General features: G+C 42.4%; 2 protein-coding genes across 2 annotated transcripts; one reads left to right on the top strand and one right to left on the bottom strand.

Annotated features, from left to right (window-relative positions):
- Positions 1-2455: 2455 nt before the first annotated feature.
- On the top strand, positions 2456-4793 carry LOC101624364 (isopentenyl-diphosphate delta-isomerase 2-like). Its single transcript, XM_004691086.1, has 4 exons — positions 2456-2597; positions 3110-3202; positions 3767-3897; positions 4473-4793. Exons 1-4 carry the CDS (start codon positions 2456-2458, stop codon positions 4791-4793), a joined length of 687 nt encoding a protein of 228 aa, XP_004691143.1.
- Positions 4794-8680: 3887 nt separating this feature from the next.
- GTPBP4 (GTP binding protein 4) lies at positions 8681-27480 on the bottom strand. Its single transcript, XM_004691205.2, has 17 exons — positions 27386-27480; positions 25268-25438; positions 23244-23347; positions 23024-23160; positions 21745-21845; positions 20465-20557; positions 19700-19891; positions 19554-19619; positions 18553-18642; positions 17825-17935; positions 15699-15776; positions 15299-15350; positions 14423-14523; positions 13285-13482; positions 11899-11964; positions 10035-10178; positions 8681-9354 (listed from the first exon to the last, which is right to left on the bottom strand). Exons 1-17 carry the CDS (start codon positions 27431-27433, stop codon positions 9202-9204), a joined length of 1905 nt encoding a protein of 634 aa, XP_004691262.1. The 5' UTR covers positions 27434-27480; the 3' UTR covers positions 8681-9201.
- Positions 27481-27952: the final 472 nt, after the last annotated feature.

Raw genomic sequence — 27952 nt, 5'->3', positions numbered from 1 at the left:
TTCTATCCATTTTTAAAATGATATTATTAGTTTTTTAGCTACTGAGTTGTTAACCTAATTCTTTGTGACCCAAACTGAGCTGAATTTGTCAGCTTTCTCTGAATTTCTATAATAATATTTTTCTCTTTATCATATAAATCCATATATTTAGTTAAACATTGTTATTCAAATTCTTGGTAGTCTTTTTTTTTTTTTTTTTTTTAAAGATTTATTTATTTATTCATACAGAACTGGGGTACAGGCCAGAGATGCGGAGGGTGAGAGGATTCACCAGAGACAGAGTGGGGAGCAGAATAGGCAGATCAACGAGGTACACTGCTGAGGGGAGCAGTGGGCGGGTCAGGAGAGGTCTGCCACGCCATGTGGTCACCTCCAGGGCAGGCGGGGATCGAACTCATGAGGAAGTGGCTTTAGTTTCTCAGTGCAGTGCTTTAACCCGCTGCGCCACCAGGGAGGGCCCGGTAGTCTTTTTTTTTTTACTCTGTGATTTGTATATCTCTGAAAGAAATTAATCTCTCACTATAATGAAATCATGAACTTTCTTTATATTAATTTTCCTGTATGCTTGCAGCTCAATGCATTTCACATGACTTTCAGTAAATGCCTATGCACCCCAATGTTCATTGTGGTTGGGCTGTGGTCACCAGTTTTGCATCATTGCTATATATATATATATTTTTTTTTTTTTAAGATGTACTTACGCATACAAGAACTGGATGGGGAGTGAAAAGATTCACTAGAGACAGAGTGGGGAACAGAATAGGCAGACTGACTGGACTACACTGCTGAGGGGAGCAGTGGCTGAGACAGGAGAGATCTGCTGCACCATGTGGGTCACTCCTTGATGGGGGATTGAACTCATGCTGCAGTGGCTGTGGATAGCTTCATAGTGCTATGTTTTAACCCCTTATGCCATCAAGGAGGCCCATCATTCCATTTTTAAATCTTTGACCTATGGATACTGATTAATTTCCAATTGGATAGAAAATAGGTTTCTTTATGCTGTTGAATCTCTGTGTTTCAGTGTAACGGTGAGAAGCTTGCCTAACACATAGGGTGACTGTTTATAGAACCTATTGAAATTTCCTTTGGATAAGTCCCAAGGAAGTTGATATAGATAATTGTTATTTGCATTCATTAGGTTTTAAGGTATTAATAGCTTTACTTTTTGTATTTGTTCTGGTTATTATTTTTGATATGATGAATGCATCCCACCATAATAGTGGTATTTTTCCTATTTCTCCTATCTAGATGCATGTAACTGCTATTTCATCTATTTTTAAACCTCATTGAATTCCTATTAAATTGAACTTCATAGCCTATCAGATTGAATACTTTTCATTCTGATCATCTGTATCACCACACTGTCTTTCTGTTGGCTTATTACTGATATGTCTTTTTTTTTTTTTTTTTTGAACCTCCTTGTTCCTGTATACTCAGTCTTTCAGTGTGGTTTTAAAGTGTTTCTTTTGAGGGAGTGGTCTGTTTTGTTATTAATGTAGAGGAAGAATATGCTCTTCCTGACAACTCTCTGCTGCTACACTTAGGTCCAAAGTTTCATGGAAGATCATCAATAATAGATATTAAATATGTCAAACAGCATTATAACCCAAGTTTGTCATCTTCTTCATTTTATACTAAGCCATATGATAACTCTACATTTCATCACAAATAGAAAAATAAGGCTATTAATACCTTAAAACCCAATGAACAATACATTCTATCACACCCTTAGTGGATTACAGCAAAGTCTGTAGTTTTCTTAATCAACGTGTCTTTGGAAAGCTTCCTGTAAAAAGGATTGCAGATAGGTGGGAAACTGTTACACACCCACAGCTGCAACCCCCCATAAATAGGGGAATGAAATGACACTGCTCATGTCACACCAGGTCCCAGGACGTGTGTGCAGTGACTCGACTTCAGAGGAGGTTAGTACACACTCTTGGCCCTTACAGTGGGTGACACTGGTGTCTTTTCTATCACTGCTTTATTTAATGGTCTTCCAATTTCCAACCAACAAATGTTTCTGGAAGAGGCTAATTTATATTGAAGATCACTGGAAACTTTGATTCTGTTACTTATGCATAGTTTGAAAATCTGTTTTGGAACAAGGCAAGCTTAAATAGAAAAAGTATGAAAAAAATAAAGAAGTTCCTGACAGGAATAATGAGTACACGTCCTCATGGTAAGTTTCCTCTTCGGGCTTCATTTCTGCAGACATGATTTGTACCAGGGATTTCCAGAACTCTGTAGGACAATGGAAACCATGAAGCTTTTTCTTTTGTAACTAAGTGCCAATTTTTTTAAACATTCACCCACTCTGTAATTACTGTGCTTATCTTTTCATGTAATCATTTTGTTGGCAGGCGAGGATTTGGCTACATGCTCTGTTTTCTGCATTTTCCTGCATCCTTGTGGGACAAGGCCCCTTCTCAATTTGTCCTCCTTTACAGGTATGTCTCAGATAAGACTAGGCCACCTGGACGAGCTGCAGGTGCAGCGGCTGGAGGAGATGTGCATCGTGGTTGATGAGAACGATCGGGTTATTGGGGCTGAGACAAAGAAGAATTGCCACTTGAAGGAAAACATCGAAAAGGGTGAGGAAGGAGAGCCTCATGTGGGCAAACTGTCCCCACACCTGCTGGGCACAGCAGAGTGTGTTTGAAAAAATGTCACTGAGAACAGGCTACTCAAACAGGCCAGGATCCCCCTTTGGTTCAGGAGCCATCAGGCCTCACATGATCCTTGCTCAGGGCCAGTTTATCCACAGCTGGGAGCTAGAGAAGCCCTCAGGCTTGCCTGTGCCCACCCTCAGCTGGGACAGCAGCAGTTGTAGGTCAGAGGCATGAGGTTGGCTGGGTCAGACCCTAGGCCTGTATGACTTGTATGAACACCACATTTCTTCATCCTGTGGCCCAAACAGAGAGGAGGGAGAACAATGTCAGGGGCTCAGGGGACCCTCTGAAGAAGAGGTCACAATCTGGTACATGATGCCCAGCACAGGGCAGCTCCTGAGATAACCACAGACCTTGACCTGGATGGGAGGACAGAAGAGGGAAACAGACATGCATCCAATGGGCTGTGTTTAACCAGCACACCCCTTTGGCAGGCCTTTTACACCGTGGCTTCAGTGTTGTCCTGTTCAACATGCAAGATGAGCTCCTGGTGCAGCAGCGATCAGATGCCAAGTACACATTTCCTGGTGAGTCTTCTCGAAAGAACCCTGCAAGCATCAACTGTGCTGGAACGAGAGAGCTCCACAGAGGAGTCACTTGCCTTATACTTGTGAATTTGGAGGCAGTGAAAGGCTTTTTAGTTTAAAAGAAAGGAGCATGTGGGCCCTCCTGATGGTGCAGCGGGTTAGAGTGCTGTACCAAAGCTCAGCCGAGCTGTGGCTGCTTCAGTGGGAGTTCAATCCCTGCCCCGGAGGTGACCCACATGGCCGGCAGACCTCTCCTGTCTCACCTGCTGCTCCCCTCAGCAGTGTACTTTGTTGATCTGCCTGTTCTGCTCCCCACTGTCTCTGGTGAATCCTCTCGCTGCCCCTGCACCTCTGCCGGTGCCCTATTTCTGTATGCACAAATGAATAAATCTTTTAAAAAGGAGGACTTTGTATGGATAACATTTGACAAAGAATTGAAAAGTTGAACTGATGGTGAGTGATTAACTCATAATCAAATCTGTTATCCACTAAATCATACCTAGGACAGTGCCTCCTTAATTAAAGAAGGCCCTCCCTAAATCAGTCACTCTACCCACCTTCCAGGGCATCTCACTGACTCCTGCTCCAGTCACCCCCTGAGCAATCCTGCAGAGCTGGAGGAGAAAGACGCCCTGGGAGTGAGGCGCGCGGCCCACAGGCGCCTGCAGGCCGAGCTGGGCATTCCCCCCGAGCAGGTACGCCCTCTGAGCCTTTCCTTTGATATCTTTTTGTTGATGATTTAAAATCTTATCCTCAATCAAGGCTTTGGGGATAAAACAAACGTTAGGGTGACATGACGTATTTCAACTATGTGTGGTTTTCAACTATTCATTCTTGGTTTTTAGCACATGGAAGTAGATGAAAGTTAAGAATCTGATTTGTTACTTGGTAAGTGCTGCTGAAGAGATGAAAATCAAAAACAACCCAGTTTACAGAGGTTCTACAACAAAACAAATACCTCTAAAGATACGGTTTTTACAGATGAAATGACTTATAAAATTGATTGATGTACTCCATAGAATTCTCCATGATTTCCTTGTACTCCTTCTTTTACTTCAGTTTTGTTCACATAATTATTCCATGAAGGGTAAGTGAAATCACGTGATCAAGGCAGACAGAGACTATGATTTAATTTTGTTTCCCCCGTGCAAAATGAGTGATTGGCAGCTAGGACACCTCAGTCTTCTCCAAATGAACTAAAGAAAACTTTTGACTTGTCTCTCTAAAGTGTTGTTCTTTTGTTTGAATTAATACTCAACTTTTCTCACAGATTTCCATAGAAGATATAATTTTTGTGACTCGAATTTACCACAATAGTCCATCAGACGACACCTGGGGAGACCACGAAGTGGGCTATCTTCTGTTGGTGAAGAAAGCTCTCACGCTGAACCCAGACTCCAGGGAGGTCAAAAGTTACCGCTACATGACCAGGGAGGAGCTGGGGGATGTCTTAGATCGGGCAGCCCAGGGACTGGAGAAAGTCACCCCATGGTTCAGGACCATCATGGAGGGCTTTGTGTTCAAGTGGTGGGGGAAGAAGCTACAGGATGTGTCCCAGTTTGTGGAGCCTGACACAATCCACAGACCGTGAGGAGGGGGAGGTACATTCAGAGTCAGGTGTCACCAACCGCAGGACCTTGGCTCCAATTTCAGGTTAAAGTGGCATGCTTACTAATGTGAATCACAGGAATTTAGCATGGAATTTCTTCAATCACGTAGATTTAGCTGCGAATCTGCTTCACTTTCCCCCGAGTGCTGTGTATTTTCTTCCATCTCTCCAAGTTTCAACTGCTCTCTACAGAAAAATACTGTTTTTCTCCTAAAACTTGCCCTACAAGAGCCTTTTATCCCTCAGCAGTTTCCTCTTGGGCTGTGAGGTTGAGTGTTTTGTAAAAACTCTGTCAAGAGTGAAAGATCCCTGTTTCCTCTCAGCTCCAAAGACATTTGAAGATCAGAAGGGCTAGTCCACCCCCTGGAGAGATGTACAAAAACCCACCCAAGCTTGTGTATACCTGCTTCTGGGCTGCCATTCCCCCATCTGGAGTGAAGGGAAATAAATGTCTAGACAGTCAGGATGAAGAAATGGGGTTCTTGTTTCGCAATGACCTCCTTCATCCACCAAACCTTCCTGAGCTCCCAGACACAGGTACATAGCTTCCATGACCTCACCCCACACACCCACAAACTGTCAGCATGGCTGTTGGGGAAGCTCAGCCTTTAGGGGGTAATATGCTCTATGATGATGACATACGCAGAAAATGCCATTAGTATTAATTGGGCAAATAAATCTCAGGAAAATATTACTTTGTTATGCAATGAGTTAAACAAAAAAAATTAACTTCTTGCTTCATTTCCATTTTAAGCCAGTATTTACTAAAAGAAATACATACCTATTAGTGTACCAATACAAAATAATTTTGAAAATACAATGCTTTAAGGTTAAGAAATGAATCTAATTAAAATGTTTACTGTTCGTAAGACCTATATGCATAGCCATTATTGAAATGCATTAATGCAAAAATTGAATAATCAGGAAACTTGGAGAGTAACTTAATTCTTTGATGTCCTGTGTAAATCCTGAATGAGAAAACTACTTTTGATTTCAATGCTTGTTAAATTCTTTGCTACTTGTAAACCTATGAGATCATTCTTCTGAAAACAAATAAAAATCTGATGGAAATGGTTTAATCCTTCTTTGAGGATTTCCTGGTTGGACGTCTAGGAGTTATTATTCTAGAAATGAACTCACAGGGTAGAGTTTCAGAGAGTTCTCTACTTAGGATGGTTGGATGCCAGCAGGGTCACATCAGTTTTTTGTCTGTTCTGTTGGAATAATTAAACAGATGAGCTTTATCCTAATGGATTCTGGGGAAGAACTGAAAACCGTGCAAAGGCCTGGGGACAGGTCACCATTTGTGGGTTGTCATTCTTGTGCTAACAATTTCAATATACCACTCAGGCTCAGGGCACAGCAACAATGGGGCTTATTAACAAAGAGGTAACAGGGAAAAAAGAAAAAAGTTTCTAAGGCCACAAATGACCAGCTGCCCTACCCCAGATAAAGTCAGTGTCCTGTAGTCCAAGCCAAAGTGTGCAGTGGTGCACAATGAAGCCTAAAATATTTCATCTTACAAAACAATCATATACTATCAAACACCAATTCCACCACTCCCTAGCTCTTGGCAATCACTTTGAGTTTCTATTATTTTGAGTTTCTATTATTTTGACTACTCTAGACACTTCAGAGTGGAATCAGGCACCACTTTGTCCTTCTGTGGACTGCCTTGTTTCCCTCAAGCTTCATCCATTTCACGACACATGCATTTTTTTTAAAGGCTGCACAAATATTCCATTGTGTGCCATTAACACCTTTTCTTTGTCCAGTCATCTACCCATGGACATGTGGGTTGTTTACCCCTTGTGGCCCTGCTTCAAATCTTTTTGGCTATATACCTATAACTGGAAAGGCTGGATAACATAGGAAGCCTATTTTTAAAGTTTAAAGACACCTCTACACCATTTTCTATGACTATACTACTTTACCTTCACAAAGGTTCCAATTTTTCCACATCCTAACAAACACATTTGTTTCTGTTCCTTTGATAATGGCCATGTGAAGGGATGAACTTGTTGTAGTTTTTATTTTCGTCTCATTAATAATGTTCATCATCTTTCACTTGTATATTTTCTGTGGAGAACTGTCTATTCAAGTCTTTTGCCTACTTTTTTGTTCTAGTTTAACCTTATATACTATGACTCCATTATACATATATTTGCAAATATATATATATATATATATATATATATATATATATATATAGTTGTTTTGAAATTTCTTAAATCTGTCTCTGGTCTTCCCCTTTGAACATTTCCTGTATCTTTGTATGTCTTCTCTTGCTAAAAATGGGACATTCATGAGTTTGTACATGAACCTAGGAATTCAGGTCACCCCCTTCCCTGAAGGTTGCTGTATTTTTTAAATTTTGGATTGTTGTAGAGTCTCTCTCAGAGATCAGTCTGTAGTAAACACCAGGTATCACCTCAGTTCTGAGTCTTCCACTAGGCTTGTGTGCTGACTTCCAACTCCTTCCAGTTACTTTAAAAATCTTAATCCTTAAATGTCTAGTCACCCACAGGGTGAAAAAAGAAAAGATACAACAGAAAATAAAACAGCACTGGCCTTCTAATTTCCTGGAATCTGATTTGGCACGTAAGGACCCACTATCTACATTCTGCCAAGAGAAGCAACAAATCACGCAACCGCAATATTTGGAAAACAAGTTCCCACAAATGGCTCCAGGAATGCAGGCACAGTAACTGCTCAGGGCTTGGGGCTGGGGCTAGTAGAAGCCAACACACAGGGCTAAAACTGACCAGAACTAATTGTGACTACCAGTCACGCCCTTCCCTGGCAGATGCAGGCCTTCAAAGAGACTTCAGAGTTCTTAATAGCTACAGCAGACCCATTGCCAGGGAATTGAAATCTAGGTAAAGATGGATTCCTGGTGCTTCCCATTCTACCATCTTCCTGACATCATTCAAGTGTAAATTTCTCCTAAGACAACTTTTCCAAAATATATATAAATATTGTTTTATATTCCAAATGCAACACAACTTTTTAAACACACGTGTAAAAAGGAAAGCTTCAAATCACGTTGCAAAACACTAAAAGACAGACACATACAGATGTACTTTTAAAGTGTTACCAGTCAGTAAAGGAGCCTTGTGAAGGAGAGGCATCTTCATGTGAAAGTGCACAGAATGTAAGTGGTAGTAATGGTATCTTCTGTGCTCAAGAGATGCTTAAGAACATCAGGTTAACATGCTAGTTTGCTACATTCTGTGTGGAGATACTAAGATGACATGTGTGCGGGTACTGAGATGACATGTATCTCACAATTATCTTCACTTAAAATAAATGGAAATAGGGGACTTCCCTGGTGGTAAAAGGGGTTAAAGCATAGCACTGCAAAGCTATCGGCAGTAATTGCACCATGAGTTCGATCCCCAGCCAAAGAGGTGACCCACATGGCACAGCAGACCTCTCCTGTCCCGCCTGCTGCTCCCCTCAGCAGTGTATTTCAGTCATTCCACCTGTTCTGGTCCCCACTCTGTCTCTGGTGAATCCTCTCACCCCTGCACTTCTGGCTTATACTCCAGTTTTTGTAAGCATAAGTAAATAAATGAATAAATAAAATAACTGGAAAACAGGCACCCAGGAAATACTTTTGGGGCAGTATTTGTAAATGTTTGTTTCATTAACACATGTAATTTTCAGCAATGTACTATAGCACATTTAAGTTGCTTTAATGCCTTAGACAACATTTTTGTCCACAAAACAAGCGGAATTCTTTGAAAACAAACAAAAAAATAGTCATCTATATTTTTCCCTTTTCATTTGATCAAACTGAGTAATTCGTAACTAAACAGCCCCCCAAGTAAAGAATCAAAGAATCTATTAAAGCTACTTTCTTTTACAAGTTTATTTTGGATAAAATAGTTGGAGACTGATTACCATGGCACATCATACCAAAAAAAATAAAATAATTTAGTTCAGCCCCATAAATTCACATACAATAAAGCTGACGAGAAGGCTGGTAGCCTCCTGCATACAATCACAAGTGGAGTCATCTTTTTCCCCCCAAAAGGCTATTCAGATACAGTGAATAATCCCTCTTGCAGAAAAAAATTAATTTTTCTCCATCAAAAACACAGTCACACCAATACATCGCTGCACTTCTGCAAATGTGATATAATAAAAATTCATTAAATGCAGAAACCACAATCTACCCAAAAATATGTGTAATAAAATAGTTGTAATACTATGGAGTTACAAATATTTCCCATACCTATAGAGCGAAGGGTTAACGACAGTTTCAGCAAAGCAACAAATGCTTTAATTATGTCACCGTAGTTTTCAGTTACAGTCATGACTGCGCTCTGGAAAACCACACCAAAGCGAGAAACAGTCCGGCCAAACCGACTCACAGCAATGGACACTATCTCCTGTCCTTTTTACCCGACTTCCTCTTTCCAGACAATAAGTGCTTAGGCTTCATATCAAATACATGTCTGTCTGCTTCGCCTTTCTTCCCCAAACGATTCATCTTCTTCTGGGCATTCTTCATCATAGTTTTGGCTTTCTTCACCATCTATGAAGGCAAAGACAATGTTAGCCTCTAAAACCAATTTCCATGTATAAATTTTCTCTACCTGGTGAAGTCTGTTCTGTGAGGTAAGCTAACCTTAGCGCGCCCCCACCCCACCCCATCCTCCTCTCGTACAACCTCCTCAGCACCTGCAGAACCTTGATACCTGGGCATCAAAACAGAGTGAAAGTCTTATCTAAACTGTGTAAGATGTATTTCAGACCTCGGTTAGAGCCTATCTGTTCTAATTTCCTTTTGGACAAAGGAAGAAACTAAGATTCTGGCTCAAGAAACTATACTCATATTACACGGTCAAGTGGTAATGCCAATATTAGAACCCAGATTTCTACAAAGAGATGGTAAGAATGGAAAACTCAGATTCTATAAAATAAAGTGGCACATATATATTTTCCTATAATGACATTTTCAAAGTGCTAAGCTAATAATTTTCACACTTTTTAATAAAAAATGCTTCAGCAAAAGGGTGTGTATAAACAAGTATCTTTCCCAAAAGACTGATCAAAACTGCTCCCTCCAGGCTGGTTCTCTGCAAGGGCTTGCTGGTGTTAAGCATGCGTGGAGTCCCTGCTACTCCACAGGACTGTGCAGGTGTTTGCCCTGTACCCTCATGTCATCAACAGCCAAGATTACCATTTTATTGATTACACATTTCTGAAACTGACCTTGACATCCCGAAGACCAGAAACATCTCGGGGAGTTCGAGAGCAACTGCGACTTCGAGTCACAGAAGAAGGTGCAACAGAATCTTCCCGCTTCCTTTTCCTAGTGACACTGCGAGAACGTCTGGCCTGGACAGCATAATGGGCCTAAAAAGCACAACAGGCAAACTTCAAATTTCAGTGCTCAGGACCCAGACAGGCCTTGTGGCTTAATGACAAACGCAGTCAGGAGAGAAGACGGTGAGGAGCTTTTAGAGCCATTATCAAATAAGCTAAAGAGGCATAAAACACAGAATTAATTTTATATCAATTATTGGTTAATATTCTTTTCCACTTAACACAGACATTTTATGTTACAAGGCTGACTTGAACACCATCTGAAAAAATTAAGTTAGAGCTACCCATTCAAAATATTTTCCCTTCCCCTGGGTAGTTTTACACCTTGTATTTCAGACATTAAATGTTCTCCCTCACTCCACCATTTTTGGATTATTTATCTCAAGAGTGACAGCCAACAGAAAGCTCAGCCTTGAGGTTAAATGAAGATGTGCAGAAGGCCATGGGCAGACCCTGTAGCCTGGCCCCCTGTAATTGTGGGTGCCTCGTTTGACCTGATGCCCATCCGGAGACAAGGACACACAACTACCTTGAAAGGCAAACAGGTTGTGGGTCCAGCACTGAGTCAACAATCGAAAGTCAGAATCTGTAAATACACATTAAACTAATACCAGGTACCAGCAGGACAAGGCAAACTGGCATGTTCACACACTGGGATAAATAAATAGCAGCCTAACCCTTTGGAAAGGAACTTTACACAATGCTATCTCTTTATCTGGGCAGTTCCACTTCCAGGAATCTATGTGGAGACTATAATTCAGAATACAAAAAAGTTGTTTTTTTTAAAGATGTATATACTCTGACATAATTCATCACATTAATAATTGAATTCTAACAAATGCTTGACATGCCTTCTAATTTCTGAGTTCTAGGACAATATTTTAAACTATTTAGAGCCTAAATCCTCTCGTTGAGATATCTTCTCATATCAGATATGAGAGACACTTCATATTTGATAACCAAAATCAGTCATAGTTTGAGTAAATATTTGAGCAGGAAAATATAATTCTGTAATTTCATTCCAGCTGAGAGTCTATTACAATTTGTACTTTCACTCATGTGGATATTTCACACTTTACATTTCTTTTTAAGCTTCAAGCAACCCCAAAACAAAGAGATCAAGCCTTCTGACTCAAAGATATGAGAAATTTTCCTGAAATGAAAAAATGTTTGTCACAATGAAACATAGATGCAACAGTATGTGGAATGTGATCATACTTATTTTTAAGTAAGAAACAAAAATGAAAGACCACTGGATTAAAAAAAGAGTTCTACCACATGTCAACCTAGTTTTTTGCACTATAAACACAAGCCATTGTTTTCTCTTTCTAGCTTTTGTTATCTTCCATTAAAATGGAAATGGAATATGTATTTTTAAAAAATCTGACAAAAAGTAAGAAAATACACCAGGACCACCTGACATAACTGACACTTAAAACTAGAGAACCTGAGAACAGCACACAGGGGTTCGCCCACCCAAAGGACAGGGTGTGAACCTCTGGTCATTTCCCAAATGGTGGCTGATCTGTAACAACAGCAGAGGCCTTTGACTCACTGAGAAGGAAAAGGGCAAGTAGGACAGACACATTCAGTTCTCACCCAGACACTTAAATCAACAGCTAATGTCAAAGAAGCTCCTCAGGAGAAATACTGAAAGTTCTCATCTCTATCTTAATCAACCTGTAAATTACAGGCTTTGAAAACAAAGCTGTGCCCAACCACACACGCACTGAACTTCTGACACACTCACATTGTCTTTGTTATCCATGTCAACTCCCAGACTGCGCATCTCATTCTCCAAATCATTCCGCTGAACCTGAAAGGGGGAGAGGGTTATTTGTTTGAAGTAAATTGAGTCTGATAAAATTTTTAAAAATTTCAAGGAAAAATGTACCTTTTATAATCATCTATGACATATTTCTTTTAGAAATTGCACCTTTAATTTGGACTCAAGTTCATGATGTTTATTAAATCCCATGAAAAGTAACACTTGGCCCTCCCTGGTGATGCAACATGCTAACGCACAGCACTATGAGGCTACCACAGCCACTGCAGCGCAAGTTTGATCCCCGGCCAGGGAAGTGACCCACATGGCACAGACCTCTGCTGACCTGCCTGCTGTGCCCCTCAGCAGTGTATTTCAGTACATATGCCTGTTCGGCTCCCAAATCTGTCTCTGGTGAACCCTCTCACCTTCCTGCATCTCTGGACTGTACCCCAGTTCTGTATGCATAAATAAATAAATCTTTAAAAAAAAAAAAGGAGGAAAACTAACACTTCCTGGGCAAACTGCTCTGTGTAAGACATACATTTACATCATGTCCCTGTCTTTTCCACAACCACTCAGGAAGTTCCCATACACACAGTGCAGGGAGAATCTGGCAATATACCCAAAGAAAGACTACAGGACAACACCTCTTCCCACATCTCTGAGCACCACCCACATGGAAACAAATTTCCAAATACAAACATCGACTGAGTTGCACCCAGGATCGCTGTTTCCCTCCCCTCACATTCTATTTCCACTGTCTGGCACACTGTCTCTCTCCTTGGGCGCTGCCCCTACATTTCTGCACACATCCCTGCTAAGGAGGAGAGAGGGAAAACTCAGGTCCTGTCTGGACACCCTGACGAGAGTATGGAGAGAGAAAGAAGCCTGTCAGGAGACAGGGCTTAAGGTGGGAAAGACTCCTGCCTGGCCTCCTAAGATGCACTTGTGCCTAAAGTATGACTCGCCCCACCTTAGCCAATCATAGGAGCCAATAAATTGCCCTTTGGATTTGAATAGATTGGGTTAGATTTGTATAAATTTCAAAAGAATCCTAATTTTAAAAATCAAATAAGAAATGTTAATTGATGGCTTTATATCTACAAATCACAAATGATACCTTAATTTTCACAACTACAAAATGGATGAACCCTAGTGTGCTGAAGTTGAAAGTCACCAAGAAATGGCAAAATAATCAGAACAAAAGCTCAAAACTCAAACCACTTGGGAAGCCAGTATAAACTAACAAACAGCTTGCATGATTTTGTGGTCACATATACTCCTAAAATGTTTTATTTAGCAATGATTCTTATAAGAATCCAACGTGCAAGGAAACAGATCATGCCTCTTTGAAAACACAAAACTTGCCTTCTTAGCAGTTCGAGGCATTCTGGGTCCCTGTGTATTCTTCTCTTTGGACTGCAGAATTTTCAATTTCTTTTTCTCTCTGATTTGTTGTGCCAGCTGTCGAATTTCTGCCATTTCTTCATCTTCACTTTCAGACTCACTGTCATACTCTCCAGCAGCTGTTCTTAGCTCTTCCTCTTTTTCTAACTCTTCCAATTTCTTTAAAAGGAATCACAATCAAACAAAATTAACAATGGAAAAATTCTAAAGAGAAAGTGTAGCAACATTTCCATGAGCTAGGCTTCCCCTAAGTCAGGATGCAATGAATGGAACAGCTGAGAGATGAAAAGTGTGAGGCACGACTGAGGAGTTTAAAGATGTGCTTTCTGACCTGTGGGAGTATGAACAGCAGAAAGGAAGGAGGAGGAGACTGGGAGAACAAGAAGAATTAACAAAAGCAAAGGCAGTGAGCATGCAGTAAACAGGAACAGAAATGGGCAAGAGGCTCATTCCTTAGTTACTAAAGCACATGAGGATGTCATCAACCACAACTTCTAATGCAGGGATGAGCTTAAAATATCAGTGTGAGGGGCTTATGTGGACCATGACAATGAAACTGAGATGGCAAATTAAGGACAGCACTGAAACTTGGGAGTGGAAAGGAAAGAAATGTAGACTGCAAATATTTTATGAAGTATTTTTGCTAACAGTTTGAGAAAGACACAGGGTAACTACCAATGCAGGGTACAAAGTTTCAGAAAGGGAGGTGGGTGAGGAAGCAAAGCTCCGGAAAGTGAAGGAAGGATGAGATCAGAAACAAGATGCACCCAGAGGCCAGAGATCAGGACAAAGCCAGGACAGGGGCCTCACAATACACAGACTCGTCTCTCTCATTAAGGGAGGCCCCACTGACACAGGCAGAGGAGGTACAGCTGGAGCTGGAGAAGGGTGGGGAGTCCGTAACAGCCTCCAGGCAAGGGAAGTCACAGGGCTGAGCCCTGGGGTCAGAAACAGGAAGATCCTAGTGGTGGAGGAAGGAGAGACTCAAGGTCAAAAAGGAATGAAGTCAACTGATACAGGAGAGTCTGCAGTTGTGCTGTATCTTCCAGTGACCATAATAAAAGGGAAGAAGTTACATACTTTAACAAGTGACACTAACCTTCATGATGTCAGGATCAATATAATCAGCTACATTGTGTCCTTCCCAGATCTCAGGTATCTTATCATACTTTTCATGTGAATTCATTATATTCCAGTACTCTAAAAGTTTTAAGAAAGGTTACATTAATAAGTTTCAATAGCTTCAGCTATGTGTCCAAAATGAGTTACCACTTATGCTAAGTCAGGCCATTGTGTGAAGACAACATAAGCAAGGCGACACTACAAAGAGTTAATACCAAGCATCTCTCAAAGTTTACCAGCAACGTGGGGTGCTGGGTAAACAGAAAATGAAAAGAAAAACAGGATATGATACTCAAAGGGAAATAAAAAGTATGAGAACAGGGGTCCTTCCTGGTGGACCAAGGGGTTATAAAGTGCAGCTCCGTGAAGCTATCTGCAGCTACTGCAGCCCGAGTTCCATCCCTGGCTGGGGAGCTGAACCACATGGTGCAGCAGACCTCTCCTGCTTCACCAACTGCTCCCCTCAGCAGTGTATTTCAGTAGATCTGCCTGTCCTTCTCCCCACACTGTTGCTGGTGAATCCTCTCAGCGCCCCCACCCTCCCACCACTGGCCTGTACCCCAGTTCTTGTATGCATAAACAACTGTTTCAAAAAGAAAACAGATCACTAGCAATCCCAACCTGGTTCAACATTTATAGGCTCTAAAAGCTATAAAGATAATCTCCCCTCATCCTAAAACAACAGGAAACTACCTGAAGGAAACTCAGCGCCTGATACAACTTTCCACCTTTAAGATATTAAAATTATCTTCTATGCTGGAAGACTTTCACTGAATGGAGGCTTTTCACATTTTTCTGAGACACTTTACATGCACCTGGCACTTTAAAGTAACTATTGTACTTGATTCCTTACTTTGAAGATCCAAAATGTAATCATCTCCCATTTCCAGCTCAATATCTCGCTCCTGCAAGAAAAATAAAATTAAGCATAATCCTTGACTCTACTTGACTTGCAGGGCACAGGGCCTTGCAGACACTAAGCCTCAGTCACTATAAAATCACCTTTGCTCCATTCTAAGACCCAAGCCCTTTCAACATCTCTGCATCTCCATGCCTATTTCTGATGGAAAAAAAGCAGCCTTTTGCCACCTGGTGCAGCACATCTTTCATAGGCACATTCTGTTCACAGCAACCTCCCGCCAAGTGCCCTACCTGGCTGCAGGCCCCCCGAGGCTGCTCCATGCTATCTCATCCCTTGAGGACAGACCTCCTACACCTTTAGAAGAAATGGCAGTTAAGTTACAGTAACCTACCTTTTTTCTTTTGGGCTCTTCAACTTCCATTCTCTTCTTCCGTGCCACCACTCCTTCTGGTATAAAAGGGGGCCTCTCCTAAGTAGACAATATCAGAAATATTTATGTGAAATGCCAGGTTGAATGTGAAGTGAAAACTAGAGATAAGCTCTCAGTCTGCAAGACAAACACAAACCACAGCCAGACAGGTCCAAAACCACAGGTGATTGGGGGACAGAAAGTGTAGGACCAGTTCAAGCAAGGAAGCCAGCAAGACTACAAGTTTAATCTAAAATCTGCTTTCAAAAATGAATACCAGGATGTCAAGAAGTGATGCAAGTGATACAGTAGAAATAAAGCAAATCAATAACTGAGAGAAAGGAATGGAGACATAAACCAAAGTACATATGAGAAGAACTCAATGGGATGATAAATTATCGGGTTAATTAGTATTGAGAAAATGGCAAGTCAGTTGTAAGCAGCTGAGTAACTACCTCCACCTACTTCCTATGAACAAAATAAATTCAAGACTGAAGACTTCCACCCAAAGTAAAACTAAAATAAAAACCAACTATCCAATTTCAGGAAAAGAAAACTGTACTTTTGGACAGATGGTAGGCCCTATATATGACACAAGACCTAGCAGTCATTAAAATAAAAGGGTTAGGCCCTCCCTGGTGGTGCAGCGGGTTAAAGCACAGCACTAAGAAGCTAAAGCCACTTCCACATGAGTTCGATCCCGCCTGCCCCGGAGGTGACCACATGGTGTGGCAGACCTCTCCTGACCCGCCCGCTGCTCCCCTCAGCAGTGTACTTCGTTGATCTGCCTGTTTTGCTCCCCACTCTGTCTCTGATAAAGCCTCTCGCCGCCTATTCTGAACCCCACTCTGTCTCTGATAAAGCCTCTCGCCGCCCCTGAGCCTCTGGCCTGTACCCCAGTTCTGTATGCACAAATAAATAAATCTTAAAATAAAATAAAAGGGTTAATAAGTACTTGCTTAAAAGTTTAAAAATGTGTAAGCTCTGAGGTTAAAAGTCAATCTTCTCAGGCCCTCCCTGGTGGCACGGCGGGTTAAAGCACAGCACTGAGAAGCTAAAGCCACTTCAGTATGAGTTCAATCCGCACCCCGCTGGTGATCCACACGGCGTGCCAGACCTCTCCTGACCCTCCCGCTGCTCCCCTCAGCAGTGTGCTTAGTCTGCCGGCCTGGTCTGCTCCCCACTCTGTCTCTGGTGAATCCTCTCACTGCCCCTGCACCTCTGGCCTATATCCCAGTTCTGTATGCATAAATAAATAAATCTTTAAAAAAAAAATCAAACTTCTCTATGGTGATGGCACACAGGTGATTTGGTGATGGGAAGCCCACGGGATTACAAGAGATGGAAAAAGGCACAAAATGATGTAAAAATAAATCATATTATTTTTTTTTAAAAGGAATCTTCAAAATCGACAAGTAAATAACAAAAACAAAAAAATACAGAACACACAACAATCTAATTTCCTTAATATAAAAAATAAAAGTTAATGAGTAAACAACAGACTGAGAGCTGAGAGGTCCATGAGTGTATCAACGATCCTACAGCACGAACCGTTCTGACACACAGCGCAGCCTCCGGCCCTCTGCAGCCAGCTCCATGAGATGCACAGAAGCCCACACCCAGCTAACCAAGGAGCGATGCCAGCTTGTGCTCTCACCTTGCTGGTGGAGAAGCAACGAGGAAGGAGCTGGAGGACAGCTAGGTTTCACACATCACCAGCTGACTCTTCGTGTATTTAAGAACGCACCCTTCACACACACAAGTAAACACAACAGCACGCTGGCATTGTTTATAGCACCAAAAATTTGAACATTTTAAGGGATGGGATCCATGTCTGGTTTATAAATTTTTTTAAATATGCTCTTATACTGAAAACATTCCTGGGAAGATAAACAAGCCTGCGTTGATCATAACTGCCCCTGGTGAAGAAACAGGCTTTAAGCTTGTTTTCTTTTTCAGCTTTTCAGTTCCTGATGATAAACTGGCATAAGCTTTATGCTGGGTCAGAAAATCTAGACCACTGATGAAAGCTACCTGAGCATCATGTATGACAACTGCATAAAGGGACAGGCACGCAGCGTCCCAAATGCTGTCTGGGAGGTACCCACCTTGTCATCTCGCTTGTTTGGCACAGCCAGATGAAGTCTGTTCAGCACCTCATTCACTTTGTTACCTTTCATTTTGGTTTCAACTCGATGAGCCAAAAGCCTGTCGCAAGCCTAAGAAAGTCAGAAAATAGGCAGAGTCACAAATGGCAGAAATCTGCTGACCAAGCTGAGACTCAGCACCCCACAGCAAGCCCATGCGCCTCCTGGCCCAGGGGAGGTCTAAGGCAGATGCTGCCCCCTCTGACCCTCCACGTGCTCCCAAGCACATTCACTGCAGGACTCCAGCTGCAGCAGCTAAGCCTGAATAAAATCAATAGGATCAGATTGTCCTTAGTTCAGATAAAAATGACAACAAAGTAAAGGCAACAAGAACTGCCCATGAAATCTCGCGGGAAACGGCTTCCTCAAGCAGCTCTACTTTTTCAAATTACTGATTTTTTTTCTACTTCTGAAGTTTCCATGGAAGCATTTTCCACTTGAGCCGCCACAGAACTCATGGTAGGTCCAGTAGCAAATAGGGAGCTGAACTGAACTTTCTTACAGTGGGCTAAGTACAAAGTGCCTCTTCATTTCCCACACTGACAAGGCGGGGAACCTGGGTTTTGGCCAGGTAATGACCCACCTCTCCAGTCCAGCTGGGAGAAAGCTAGAGAGAAAAGTTCCTCAAGCCTGACTTTTCTAAAATAAGAGAAAGAGAAACTGACACCTGCTTCTAAGGAAGCACTGACCTCTGTTTTCACCTTCATCACACCTTCCTCAGTCAGGGTGCTGGTCTCCACCACAGGGAAACCTTCTGCCTGCAAATCTGTAAATATTTTCTGGGAATAAAAAGGGAGAGGAGACATATTGTTTATTTGCAGTTCCCTAAGATTATATCTTCTACCATCCCTCCAATGGGGGCTATAAAGGAACCATCACCTCTCTGGTCTGTTTTGTGACTCTCCTGAAGAACATTCATCTCCCCAAAATACTTAGACTTTAAAAGGAGAAATCAAACCAGACTACAGCAAGAAGTCTGAGCCCGCACCTTCCAAACAGAAACTCAGCAAGCCCAAGATGCAGATTTTTTTTAATGTTTTCAATATTACTCTTTAAAGAATATTTAACCTTCACAACCTAAGTGAACTCCTTAGAAAATAGCACAAAATGCTAGTGAATCTAGTTACTTATAGATCACCTCCTTTAAGATGGACTCCATGTGTGCGTCCCTCCACCACCACCATGCTGAGACTGACCTCAGACGTGCTACCCAGCCCCATGACATTCACTTTTGTGAACATGATCAACTATTACAGCACTCAACTAGCCAGTTAGATGTTGCCCTCCAGAAAGAGGAATCTTGGAGAGCCAGTGCCACCACTGTCTACCATGTGACCTGAAAAGACACTCAGCTACGTCAGCTGTCACGGGAAAGGCAGCAGTGACCTGTACTACAAACCTGAGAGCAAAAACCACAGGAAGCAGCACAAAAATAACAGTAATATCCTTGTGGCAGCCACACCACCTACCTGTGTTCCATTTCATTAACTCCTCCAGTTAACAGCATGTGCAAACAACCTACTTTCAGTTTGCTACTAATTAGATTTTTATAATGTGATGTCAATTAAACTACTAGGGCCAGTACCTCAAATTATAATCACAAACTGAACTGTCTTCCTATAATTTCCTCTAAACTTTGGCTGTCTATTCAGAACCTGTAGAAAAATAGTAAAATATTAAGGTGATTTACCTGATCATCTTCAGGAAGTTCAGCTATTCTCCTCACATCACATTTATTTGCTACAACTATCAGAGGCTAGAGGAAAGAAGAAAAGGGATGAAATGATTACCTTCACACTGCAGGTGATAAGCTAAGGCACTGGCCTCCACACTGACCTTATTGATAAAGAGTGGCCTGATGTTTTGGAAGAGCTCCATTTGCTCCTTCAAGCCGTGCCCACACTGCTCAGACAGGTCCATCACATAGAGAATGGTGGAGCGCAGGTGGGCCAAGGCCGTGATGGCCTGCATTTCAATAGTATTCCGATCCTCCAAAGGGTGATCCAAAATCCCAGGAGTATCTACAACCTGATGGTCACATTAGTTATGACACATTATTCCAATTTCCCTCACATAAACAAAATAGAGGTCAGTCTCCCAATTGACTGTGATAAAGATGTAAGAAAAAGTTTTTTTCTTTAAATAGTAAAAACAGGAGAAGGGGGGAACGACCCTGCAAAAGTAATTAAAGGAACCAGCCCATGACCCTAAGAGGATGACTCCTTTTTTCATTTGTGAGATCCTAAACAGAACTGGGTATCCTCAGTGTTAAGAATTACTTCATTTATAAAACCATCACTTCATGCTTTTAAATACTACATGCCTCTTCTGATGACAGGGTCAGAATCAGTGTAAAAGAGACTATGGAAATCCAAACTGGCTGCCTCCCATTCTAGCAAATGTGTATGAACTACCCAAAGATAACCTAAGACCCAAATCATTTTCTTTATAGGGAGGCTCCTATAAAGATTTGAGGAGCATTTCCCAGCTCCTCAGTCTTCCCTGATCTAAGTGTACTGAGAAGTGGACACTCCAATACTTTAGACAACATCAAAATACAATTCCATCAACAAAACCACTAAGCTGTTCTAGAATTCTCACCTGCCAGCGCAGATACTTATAATCCATGTGCCCAACAAACAGAGACTTGGTTGTAAATGCATATGGCTGCACATCCACATCTGCTCTTGTCACCTAAAATGAAATGAAAAAATCTACCATCAGAAGTTCTCTGACTTATTTTTGTTCATTGTAAACAGCACTAGTATGTTACTGAAACTAATTTGGTAGGGAAAACAAGAGACCTCACGAGATGAGACTGCCGAGGGCAGATGGACAGCCGGTAGGACAGGACCATGTGTCAGATACTAGCAGGCAAGAAGGTCCAGCCTTTAGAAGACACCCACTCGCTCTGCTCACTGCCCTCCAACCCTAGCACAAACAGAACTTTCTGTGGAAATGGAAGCGGTCTAATGTGTACCATCCAACGTGGCACACACTGCATATGGGTCCTTGAAATGTGGTCATAACTTAATGTCTAATTTTGTTTAGCTCTAATTAATTTAAACCTTAAACAGCTACACATGGCCAGTATCTCAATCTTACAACACTGGCTGATCAGTGCCAAGAAACATCTCTTAGGACATTGTGGAGCTCTGTCATAATCATAGCAACTGCTTTTATTTTGTAGCAAAATAAAAACCTACAAATCAGCTGAAAGTCACAAGTGTTCTTGGGAGCAGGTGGCCCCAACTTAACAATTGTTTTTTTGTACCTCAGATGTTGTTGCTTTTCGTAAAAGTCACATTTTCAACAGTTTCGGGTCTTTTCAGGTCCCTTGAGCTCAGTTCAACTGCCCTGAATCTCCAAGTTACTGAATTACTTGAACAGTACCTCTGGAGGTCCAATTAATAAGCTTATTCACGCAAAAGCAACTCAGCCATTTCTCAATGCATGGATGAGTTTATGTGAAAGCTGACACAGCAGGCTGAGTGTGGAAAAACACCTCCAAGAAATACCTGCAGAGCCTGGGAGGTACAACTGCCCAGAGTAAGCAGTTAACATCCTGGCCCTATCATTCGCATAGTACATGGAGACAACACCTCCTGGGAGAAGCTCTCAGTATATTAATCCAGTATCCTTGAATGTCTTAAACCCCATAGAAAAGTATAGGAGACCTCAGAATCAAAGAACAAGATGACTTCTGTGATAGCAGTATCAGTCCGAGTTCAGACAGAATCAATCCTCCCTTGGTGGGTGTTTTAAGTCTAGGGCATATGGACCAAATTCCCCACTGGCTGGCCGGCCTCTATCCCACAGCAGGACATGAAGCACTCTGGGCCAGACCCAAATGCCTGCATTATCACCAAAGACCGACCAACCTTATTGATGAAGCTGGACTTGCCAACATTTGGGTAGCCACACAGAAGCAGGGTCCTCGTATTCGGATCAATAGTTGGTAGACGGGACAGATGCTGACGCACTGTGAGGAGTAAGAAATGCAATATTTAAGATCTGTCTTGGCTTAGTTTTATTCCATGTCAGTGTACTGACCTGTATTAACTTCATCTCAATACTTTTAATACATGACAGAGAAAACAGAAAACAAACAAAAAATGCTAGCCACACAAGAATACCATGGTGTACAGAACACTAGTCTCATCTCTACTGAACCAAGAATCCTATTACCAGGCTGTACTATCTTGGTATTCCTATCACAGGTGGGGTTAAAGAAACATGTCCAAGAAATGCCCAGAAACGTAATGATGGAGTGAGATGATATTTGTAAGGTAGTACTGAGGAAAGTGTGTATGCCCTCATTTCCTGGCTGACAGTGAGCTGTTTCCCTATAGTGATTAATCCTCAGAGCACATCTGTAAACACTCAGTTCCCAGGAAACCACTGAGCAATTCTGACGATCAGACAGATTGCTGGAATCTGTCAAAGCAGTCAAGTATTATAATCTTGTTCCAGATTACGTGCAAGATGCGGGGGAGGGAGAGCAAAACCAAATGAATCTAAAAAAATTTGCAGTGTAAAAATATGCATGTAAGAAAGCAAATAACTGTTTCAATAAGAATCCTACATTAGTTCAGAAATTATCCTACAAATAAAACCACCGATTAGTAAAAATGGAGCAGCAAATGCTAACATATATTACAAACAGATACACAAAAGTTGTATAATAATGTCATTAATTTGATTTTTTTTTTTAAATTTATTTATTTACTTATACAGAACTGGGGTATACATCAGACTTTTCAAGGGAGCAGGGGAAGGATTCACCAGAGACGGGGGGGGGGGGGGAGCAGAACAAGTAGACTGACTGAAATACACAGCTGAGGGGAGCAGCGGGTGGGTCAGGAGAGGTCTGCCATGCCATGTGGGTCACCTCCCTGGCCAGGGAATGAACTTGTGCTATAGTGGCTGTGACAGCTTCATAGTGCTGCGCTTTACCTCACTGCACCAACAGGGAAGGCCCCTAATGTTAACCTGTAAGGATTGCAGGTGCTAGCTTGCCTTTTCAAGTGAAAATTTTTAGATTGGGTTGGGAAAAATATTTTGACCTTTTTAAAATAAAATATTCAAAAGTAAATTCTTGATGACACTTAAGTGCTTTAAGAGAACACTAGGACTATATTACTTATGCCTAACAAGTACCTTGTTCCAAATATTCCAAACTCTGCTTCTGTCTTTTGATAATAGTACACATTCGACCAAGGGCAGCACGCTTAAGCTGCTTACAGCGGTAGAGAGAGTCACCATATTTCATAAGCCGCACGTAATCTTTAGCAACACTGAAAAAAATAAGAGAAATATATAAAATCTTTCCCACTTTTGACAATAATTCGAAAGGTACTATATGAAGAAAATACCTTACTTGTCCACTAAATTTTTAGCAATATTTATTTGTCCTAGAGCCAACTTGTAATGATCCTTGTCATAGAGAATATTCATCAGATCAGCATAAAATGGATGGATGTCCTATAATAAGAAAAACAAAGCCATCATTTCTAGCAAGAGTTTCTCATCCTTGTAAATCAACAACCCCTGAAGAATAATTTACTAGGGTATCTATCACTTCTTCTCTCCTGGAGAGTTTTCTGGAAAACAGCAGCTATCAACAGGAAACCAACCCAGCAATCACTTCTCCAATGGCCCACCCACCCACTTAATCTCTGCTGCTGTAGGAGAGGTGTCCACAGGCCCAGAGAGGCCAAGCCTCCCTCTGCATCAGACCCATTCCTTCAAAACTCAAGATCCAGTTCCGGAAATCCTCCCCTCAGCTCCCTAGCCATTCCCATCAGCCCACAAACACATGGCTACTCCCCACATTGTATAGAAGTTTAAAACCCCCCGTTAACTCACTTCCCAATTATTTGATCCCCAGGAAACCTATGTTCTCCATCCCCCACTAACCTAATCCAGTTAGGGTTTTGTCTCCACAGACCACCAATGTCATTCTCTTCTTAGCCTTCCCCCAGCCCACAGCCTTCAGTCCTGGTTCGTGTGAGGATGCACTGACCTCTAGCCTAGGACAACAGGCTCCTAACAGGCCACTTTGCAGACTCTACTGCCATCATCCTCCTAGCAGAGCTGTAACATTGCAAGCCTAGTCCTACTCACTCCCTTGGTGAGTGCATGGAAATCTGGAAAGCCTTCTTGGGAGCCCCAAGCTGTTTGGTACTTCTTGGACACTACCCACAGCTTACTATTAGTGTGCAAACTACTCCCCTCCCCATCTCCACTGCCCACAGACCCAGGCCTGCTCTGTTCTGGGAGTAAATCCATCAGTTCCTCCTTCTAAGGACACTTCTCAACTCCTGCACCATGTATATAAGTGGCAGTGTTAACCTCTGAGACATCTCTCTCCCATAGGCCAGCCACCTCTCAAGGTCAGGTCAAGCAAACATTTCCCATGCTCAAGTACATATTCTGGACCTCAGGGCCTTACAGGTGCTGCTTCTTGTCCACAGTGCTCTTCCCCAAGGCTGCTGCTTGGGTCCCCCTTCATGTGCCTCAGATATTGCTGCAACCCCTGCTTATTACCCAACCCACACACTAGTTTGCGATTCCTGTTTTCCCCCCATTAGAAGGATGGGACCTTTCTCACTGCTGTATTCCTAGTGTCAACAATACCTGAGACATATTATTTAACAAATAGTAACTTTCTCTAACAATCTGAGTTGTCCTCACGTGCCAAATATAAAGTAAAAAAACAGGAATAAAATGCTCATAAATTTGAACCCTTACTGCATTAAAAAAAAAAAAAAGACAAGGATGAAAAACAAAAACCTTAGCAATTTACCAAAAAGCCTGGCACTGATTAGATAATTAGATCATAGTTTGCTGAAATTCACAGTCTCAGTTCAGAATCATCTCATCTTGCATCCTTTGCCCTCTCCTACAGTCCCCATCTTTTCCCAGGATGCACCTACTAGAGAAAATTTTACTTTTCAAACATTTCTGTATTTTTTAAACAAGCCATTGACTTTTTTTTAACATAAGAGAAACATTTGTATACAAAACCAACCTTTCTCTTTGCCTTAACCTACATTCTCAGACTACTCAGGGCAGGAAGAAATCTAGGTCCTCACACTGTATCACGGTCCACACCCTTGTCCTGAACTTACAGCCTTGCAACTACATGACCCACACAGGAACTTCACAAGCAGTGTCCCCTCTGGCTCTTATAGTTAATGAGAACCCAAGGAGAAGGATCAGACTCTGCAAGGGAGGCTGGCAAGGAAGTATCCCAAGGAATCACTAACTTACTGAGTACATCACGACCAATCAAATTACTTTGTTTCCTTTGATCACTGCCAAAGAAATAAACCAAACCCCTCAAACAGATTATCTGAAGGCTTAATTTCCATAACTTTATATACCTCCACAGATACTTACATCCAATTTAGGGAAATCGGTCAGAATCTGAGAAAGTCTATCATGGTAATTCTGTTGAGTAAATTTAACTTTTCTCATGTAAAAATGCCTAATGCGATGAATTTGGTAATGTTTATGAATAACTGTTGGAGTCTTTCGTTGAGTCTTCGATAATGTCAGATCAATAAAGTCCTACAAAAAATAAGACAGTTACACCAAAGACATACTTTTTACCCACTTACTTGAAACTTTTTTTTAAACTAATAACTAAAAAATGTTTTAAATTACATGTACTTTTTCTAACTAAATATTTCATCTCTCATGTACAACCATATTCATCTTTCATAGTTTCTGGCTTTGACGAAATGCTTAGTAATGGCTGCTGAAATAAACTGTATTCCATATTTTGGTGTCTTCATAATTTCCAAATTCCTAAGAAACTTTGAAACTCAGATAACTCAAGCATCAATCAAAAGTCACTGAAAAAGAAACCTCTACAGTTTAAATACACATCTCTGACTCAGAAAGTACAAAAAAAGGGCGTAAAACTAAATCCATCACTTATAAGTTCCTAAGGTATGCTAAAATGACTAGCCGAAGATTTCTACATGAATTCTTCAATGCTGAGACCAGCAGACAGGTGTCTATGACCTGTCAGTACTAGGAAGGGCACATGTAGCATAATACTTCTTTCTAGTAAATTCTACGAACCTCTAAGGGTCCAGCTCAAAAATTACCTCCTTCATAGTTTCACTGACTCTCCCCTATCCATAGGTAACTGTTCTTTGCCATGCAGGAAATCCACAGAATTCTTTCATTACACACTTCTGGTGTTTCTAGTGTGGTGACAGTGGTTCCATCCAAACTCAACAAAATGGTTTTCCAAAAAAAAAAAAATTGGTTCTTTTGCATTCTTGACAGGGCAGTCCCTAGCACATAAGACTTTGACGAAATACCTTCCATAATGAATCAAATCCCATACTTTCCTTATCATATATTTTTAAAGCTTTCATTCACTGAAGGACTACCATTACCCATGTTCACCTGTCTATAGAAAACAGACCTCGCTGATGAGTGCCACACTACCAATGATTTCTTAGAAGAGCTCTACTTTTGATAAAACAAAAACTTTGCGCATAGGGCATTCTAAAAAGAATTCACTCAACAAATTTCAGAGTTGGGGAATATCATGAGCATCAAAGATACAAATAAAAATGATCACTAGGTCACAAATAGCACAAACTAGCGTGGCCTGTCAGAAACGACATAAGAGGGAATGAGAAAGAACAGGAAAAAGGTGATTCTGCATGATAAACCTATAATATTGATACTAAGCAAAACTGTGCAACAGGTTGGCTGTTTCTGGGACAGAAAGCAAGAGAAGACAACCCTCGGTGTCACTTGTCTTCCTAGAGATTCGGATCCACCCAAGCATCGGCCAAGCAAACCTCTGCTTTTTGTCAGTCTTGCAGCATTTTGGAACTCACTCTTGCTAATCTGAATACCACTATTCAAGTTCAGGCTGGCCTTGTAAGGTCAGGAAAAAGTGCGTTTCCAAGTCCATGAGAGAGAGGAAATGATTTAAAAATCCAGACACTGAAAGCAGAGAACCAACCAAACTTTGCTACGCAGCGGGGGGACGGAGAGAAGTGGTGGTGCAGAAAGCACTCAGCACCTCCCTTCTGCCTCCTGGAGTGGAACCAGGGAAGGGGCCTTCTTGGGGAAACCTAGGGCGGGGGGGGGGGGGACCTGACCTAAGAAGTGACTCCGGACTACTGAAGGGAGGCAGGATCCCGGCCCTGATCTCTGAGGAAAGAGCTCTTAATCTCGGGCGCCACCCTCCTCTCTGGGGGCACCCTCCCCTTGGTGGGGGGGAGGTGGAGGAAGGTGGAGGGGAGCACCCCTGACCCTCCAGGTACTCTCCTTTCTGGGGAGGGCCCCTATTCCCAGAGAGACCTTACTTTCTGGGGTAACAGCTGCTCTGAGGTGACACTTGCCATCCTCGCTGGGAGGACACCGGGCCCTAATTTCGAGAACATGGCCTAGGAAGTGGGCCTGGCAGGGTCATTCTCTCCCAGTCAAGAGTCGCAGGCCCCTCAGCGACCACGCCAAAGAAAAGGCGCCATCAGAAGCACGTACCTTGGCGGAGGGCACCACAGTGATCTTTTTGAAGTTGTAGTGCGCCATGCTGGCGGCCAGACACGAGGGACAGCACACGAGAAGGCGTGAGCGAGACTTCCGCGGAGCCGGCGGGACTTCCGCCGCTGGGGCGTCACTTCTGTACGTCCCCTGCGTTCCCCGGCACGGCAACACCGCCCGCAGCGCCCCCGCGCGGCTTGGAGGTCCCCAGGAACGGGGCGCTCAGGGTGAGGGAGGACGGTCGCGAGCGGGAGGCGCGAGCGCTGCATCCCCACCAGCTAAAGACCGGCCCTCCGAGACCCACCAGGCCACTATGGAGCTCTGTGCACCCGTGATGGTCACCCGGGTCCGCCCCTGCCGCTCGAGACCCCTCACCCGGCGGAATCCTGGGATTGAGTGATGTGAGGGGTCGGGGGTTCTGGGAACCCGAGAATTCCGGGAGTTGAGAGGGCCAAGGGTCTTGATATTTAGAGGGATGGGTGTCTCGGGACCTGGGGGTATAGCTGGAGAACCCGGAAGATCTGGGAGCTGGGGGTTCCCGGCTCTTTTGTCGGACGTTTTGGGGGG

Source organism: Condylura cristata, unplaced genomic scaffold, assembly GCF_000260355.1.
Source record: "Condylura cristata isolate star-nosed mole 26May11 unplaced genomic scaffold, ConCri1.0 scaffold00030, whole genome shotgun sequence".
In the NCBI taxonomy this organism is placed as follows: Eukaryota; Metazoa; Chordata; class Mammalia; order Eulipotyphla; family Talpidae; genus Condylura; species Condylura cristata.
This window is presented reverse-complemented; position numbering and strand designations above follow the sequence as displayed.

Excerpts from the sequence above, each read along its gene's own strand:
- LOC101624364 (XM_004691086.1), top strand. The coding sequence starts at position 2,456 with ATGTCTCAGATAAGACTAGGCCACCTGGACGAGCTGCAGGTGCAGCGG. Across the intron at positions 2,598-3,109 it reads GAAGGAAAACATCGAAAAGG|GCCTTTTACACCGTGGCTTC; the intron begins GTGAGGAAGGAG and ends CCCCTTTGGCAG. Across the intron at positions 3,203-3,766 it reads TGCCAAGTACACATTTCCTG|GGCATCTCACTGACTCCTGC; the intron begins GTGAGTCTTCTC and ends CCCACCTTCCAG.
- GTPBP4 (XM_004691205.2), bottom strand. The coding sequence starts at position 27,433 with ATGGCGCACTACAACTTCAAAAAGATCACTGTGGTGCCCTCCGCCAAG. Across the intron at positions 15,351-15,698 it reads AAGAGCCCAAAAGAAAAAAG|GAGCGAGATATTGAGCTGGA; the intron begins GTAGGTTACTGT and ends TTTTTCTTGCAG. Across the intron at positions 9,355-10,034 it reads CTGGTCTTCGGGATGTCAAG|ATGGTGAAGAAAGCCAAAAC; the intron begins GTCAGTTTCAGA and ends TTGCCTTCATAG.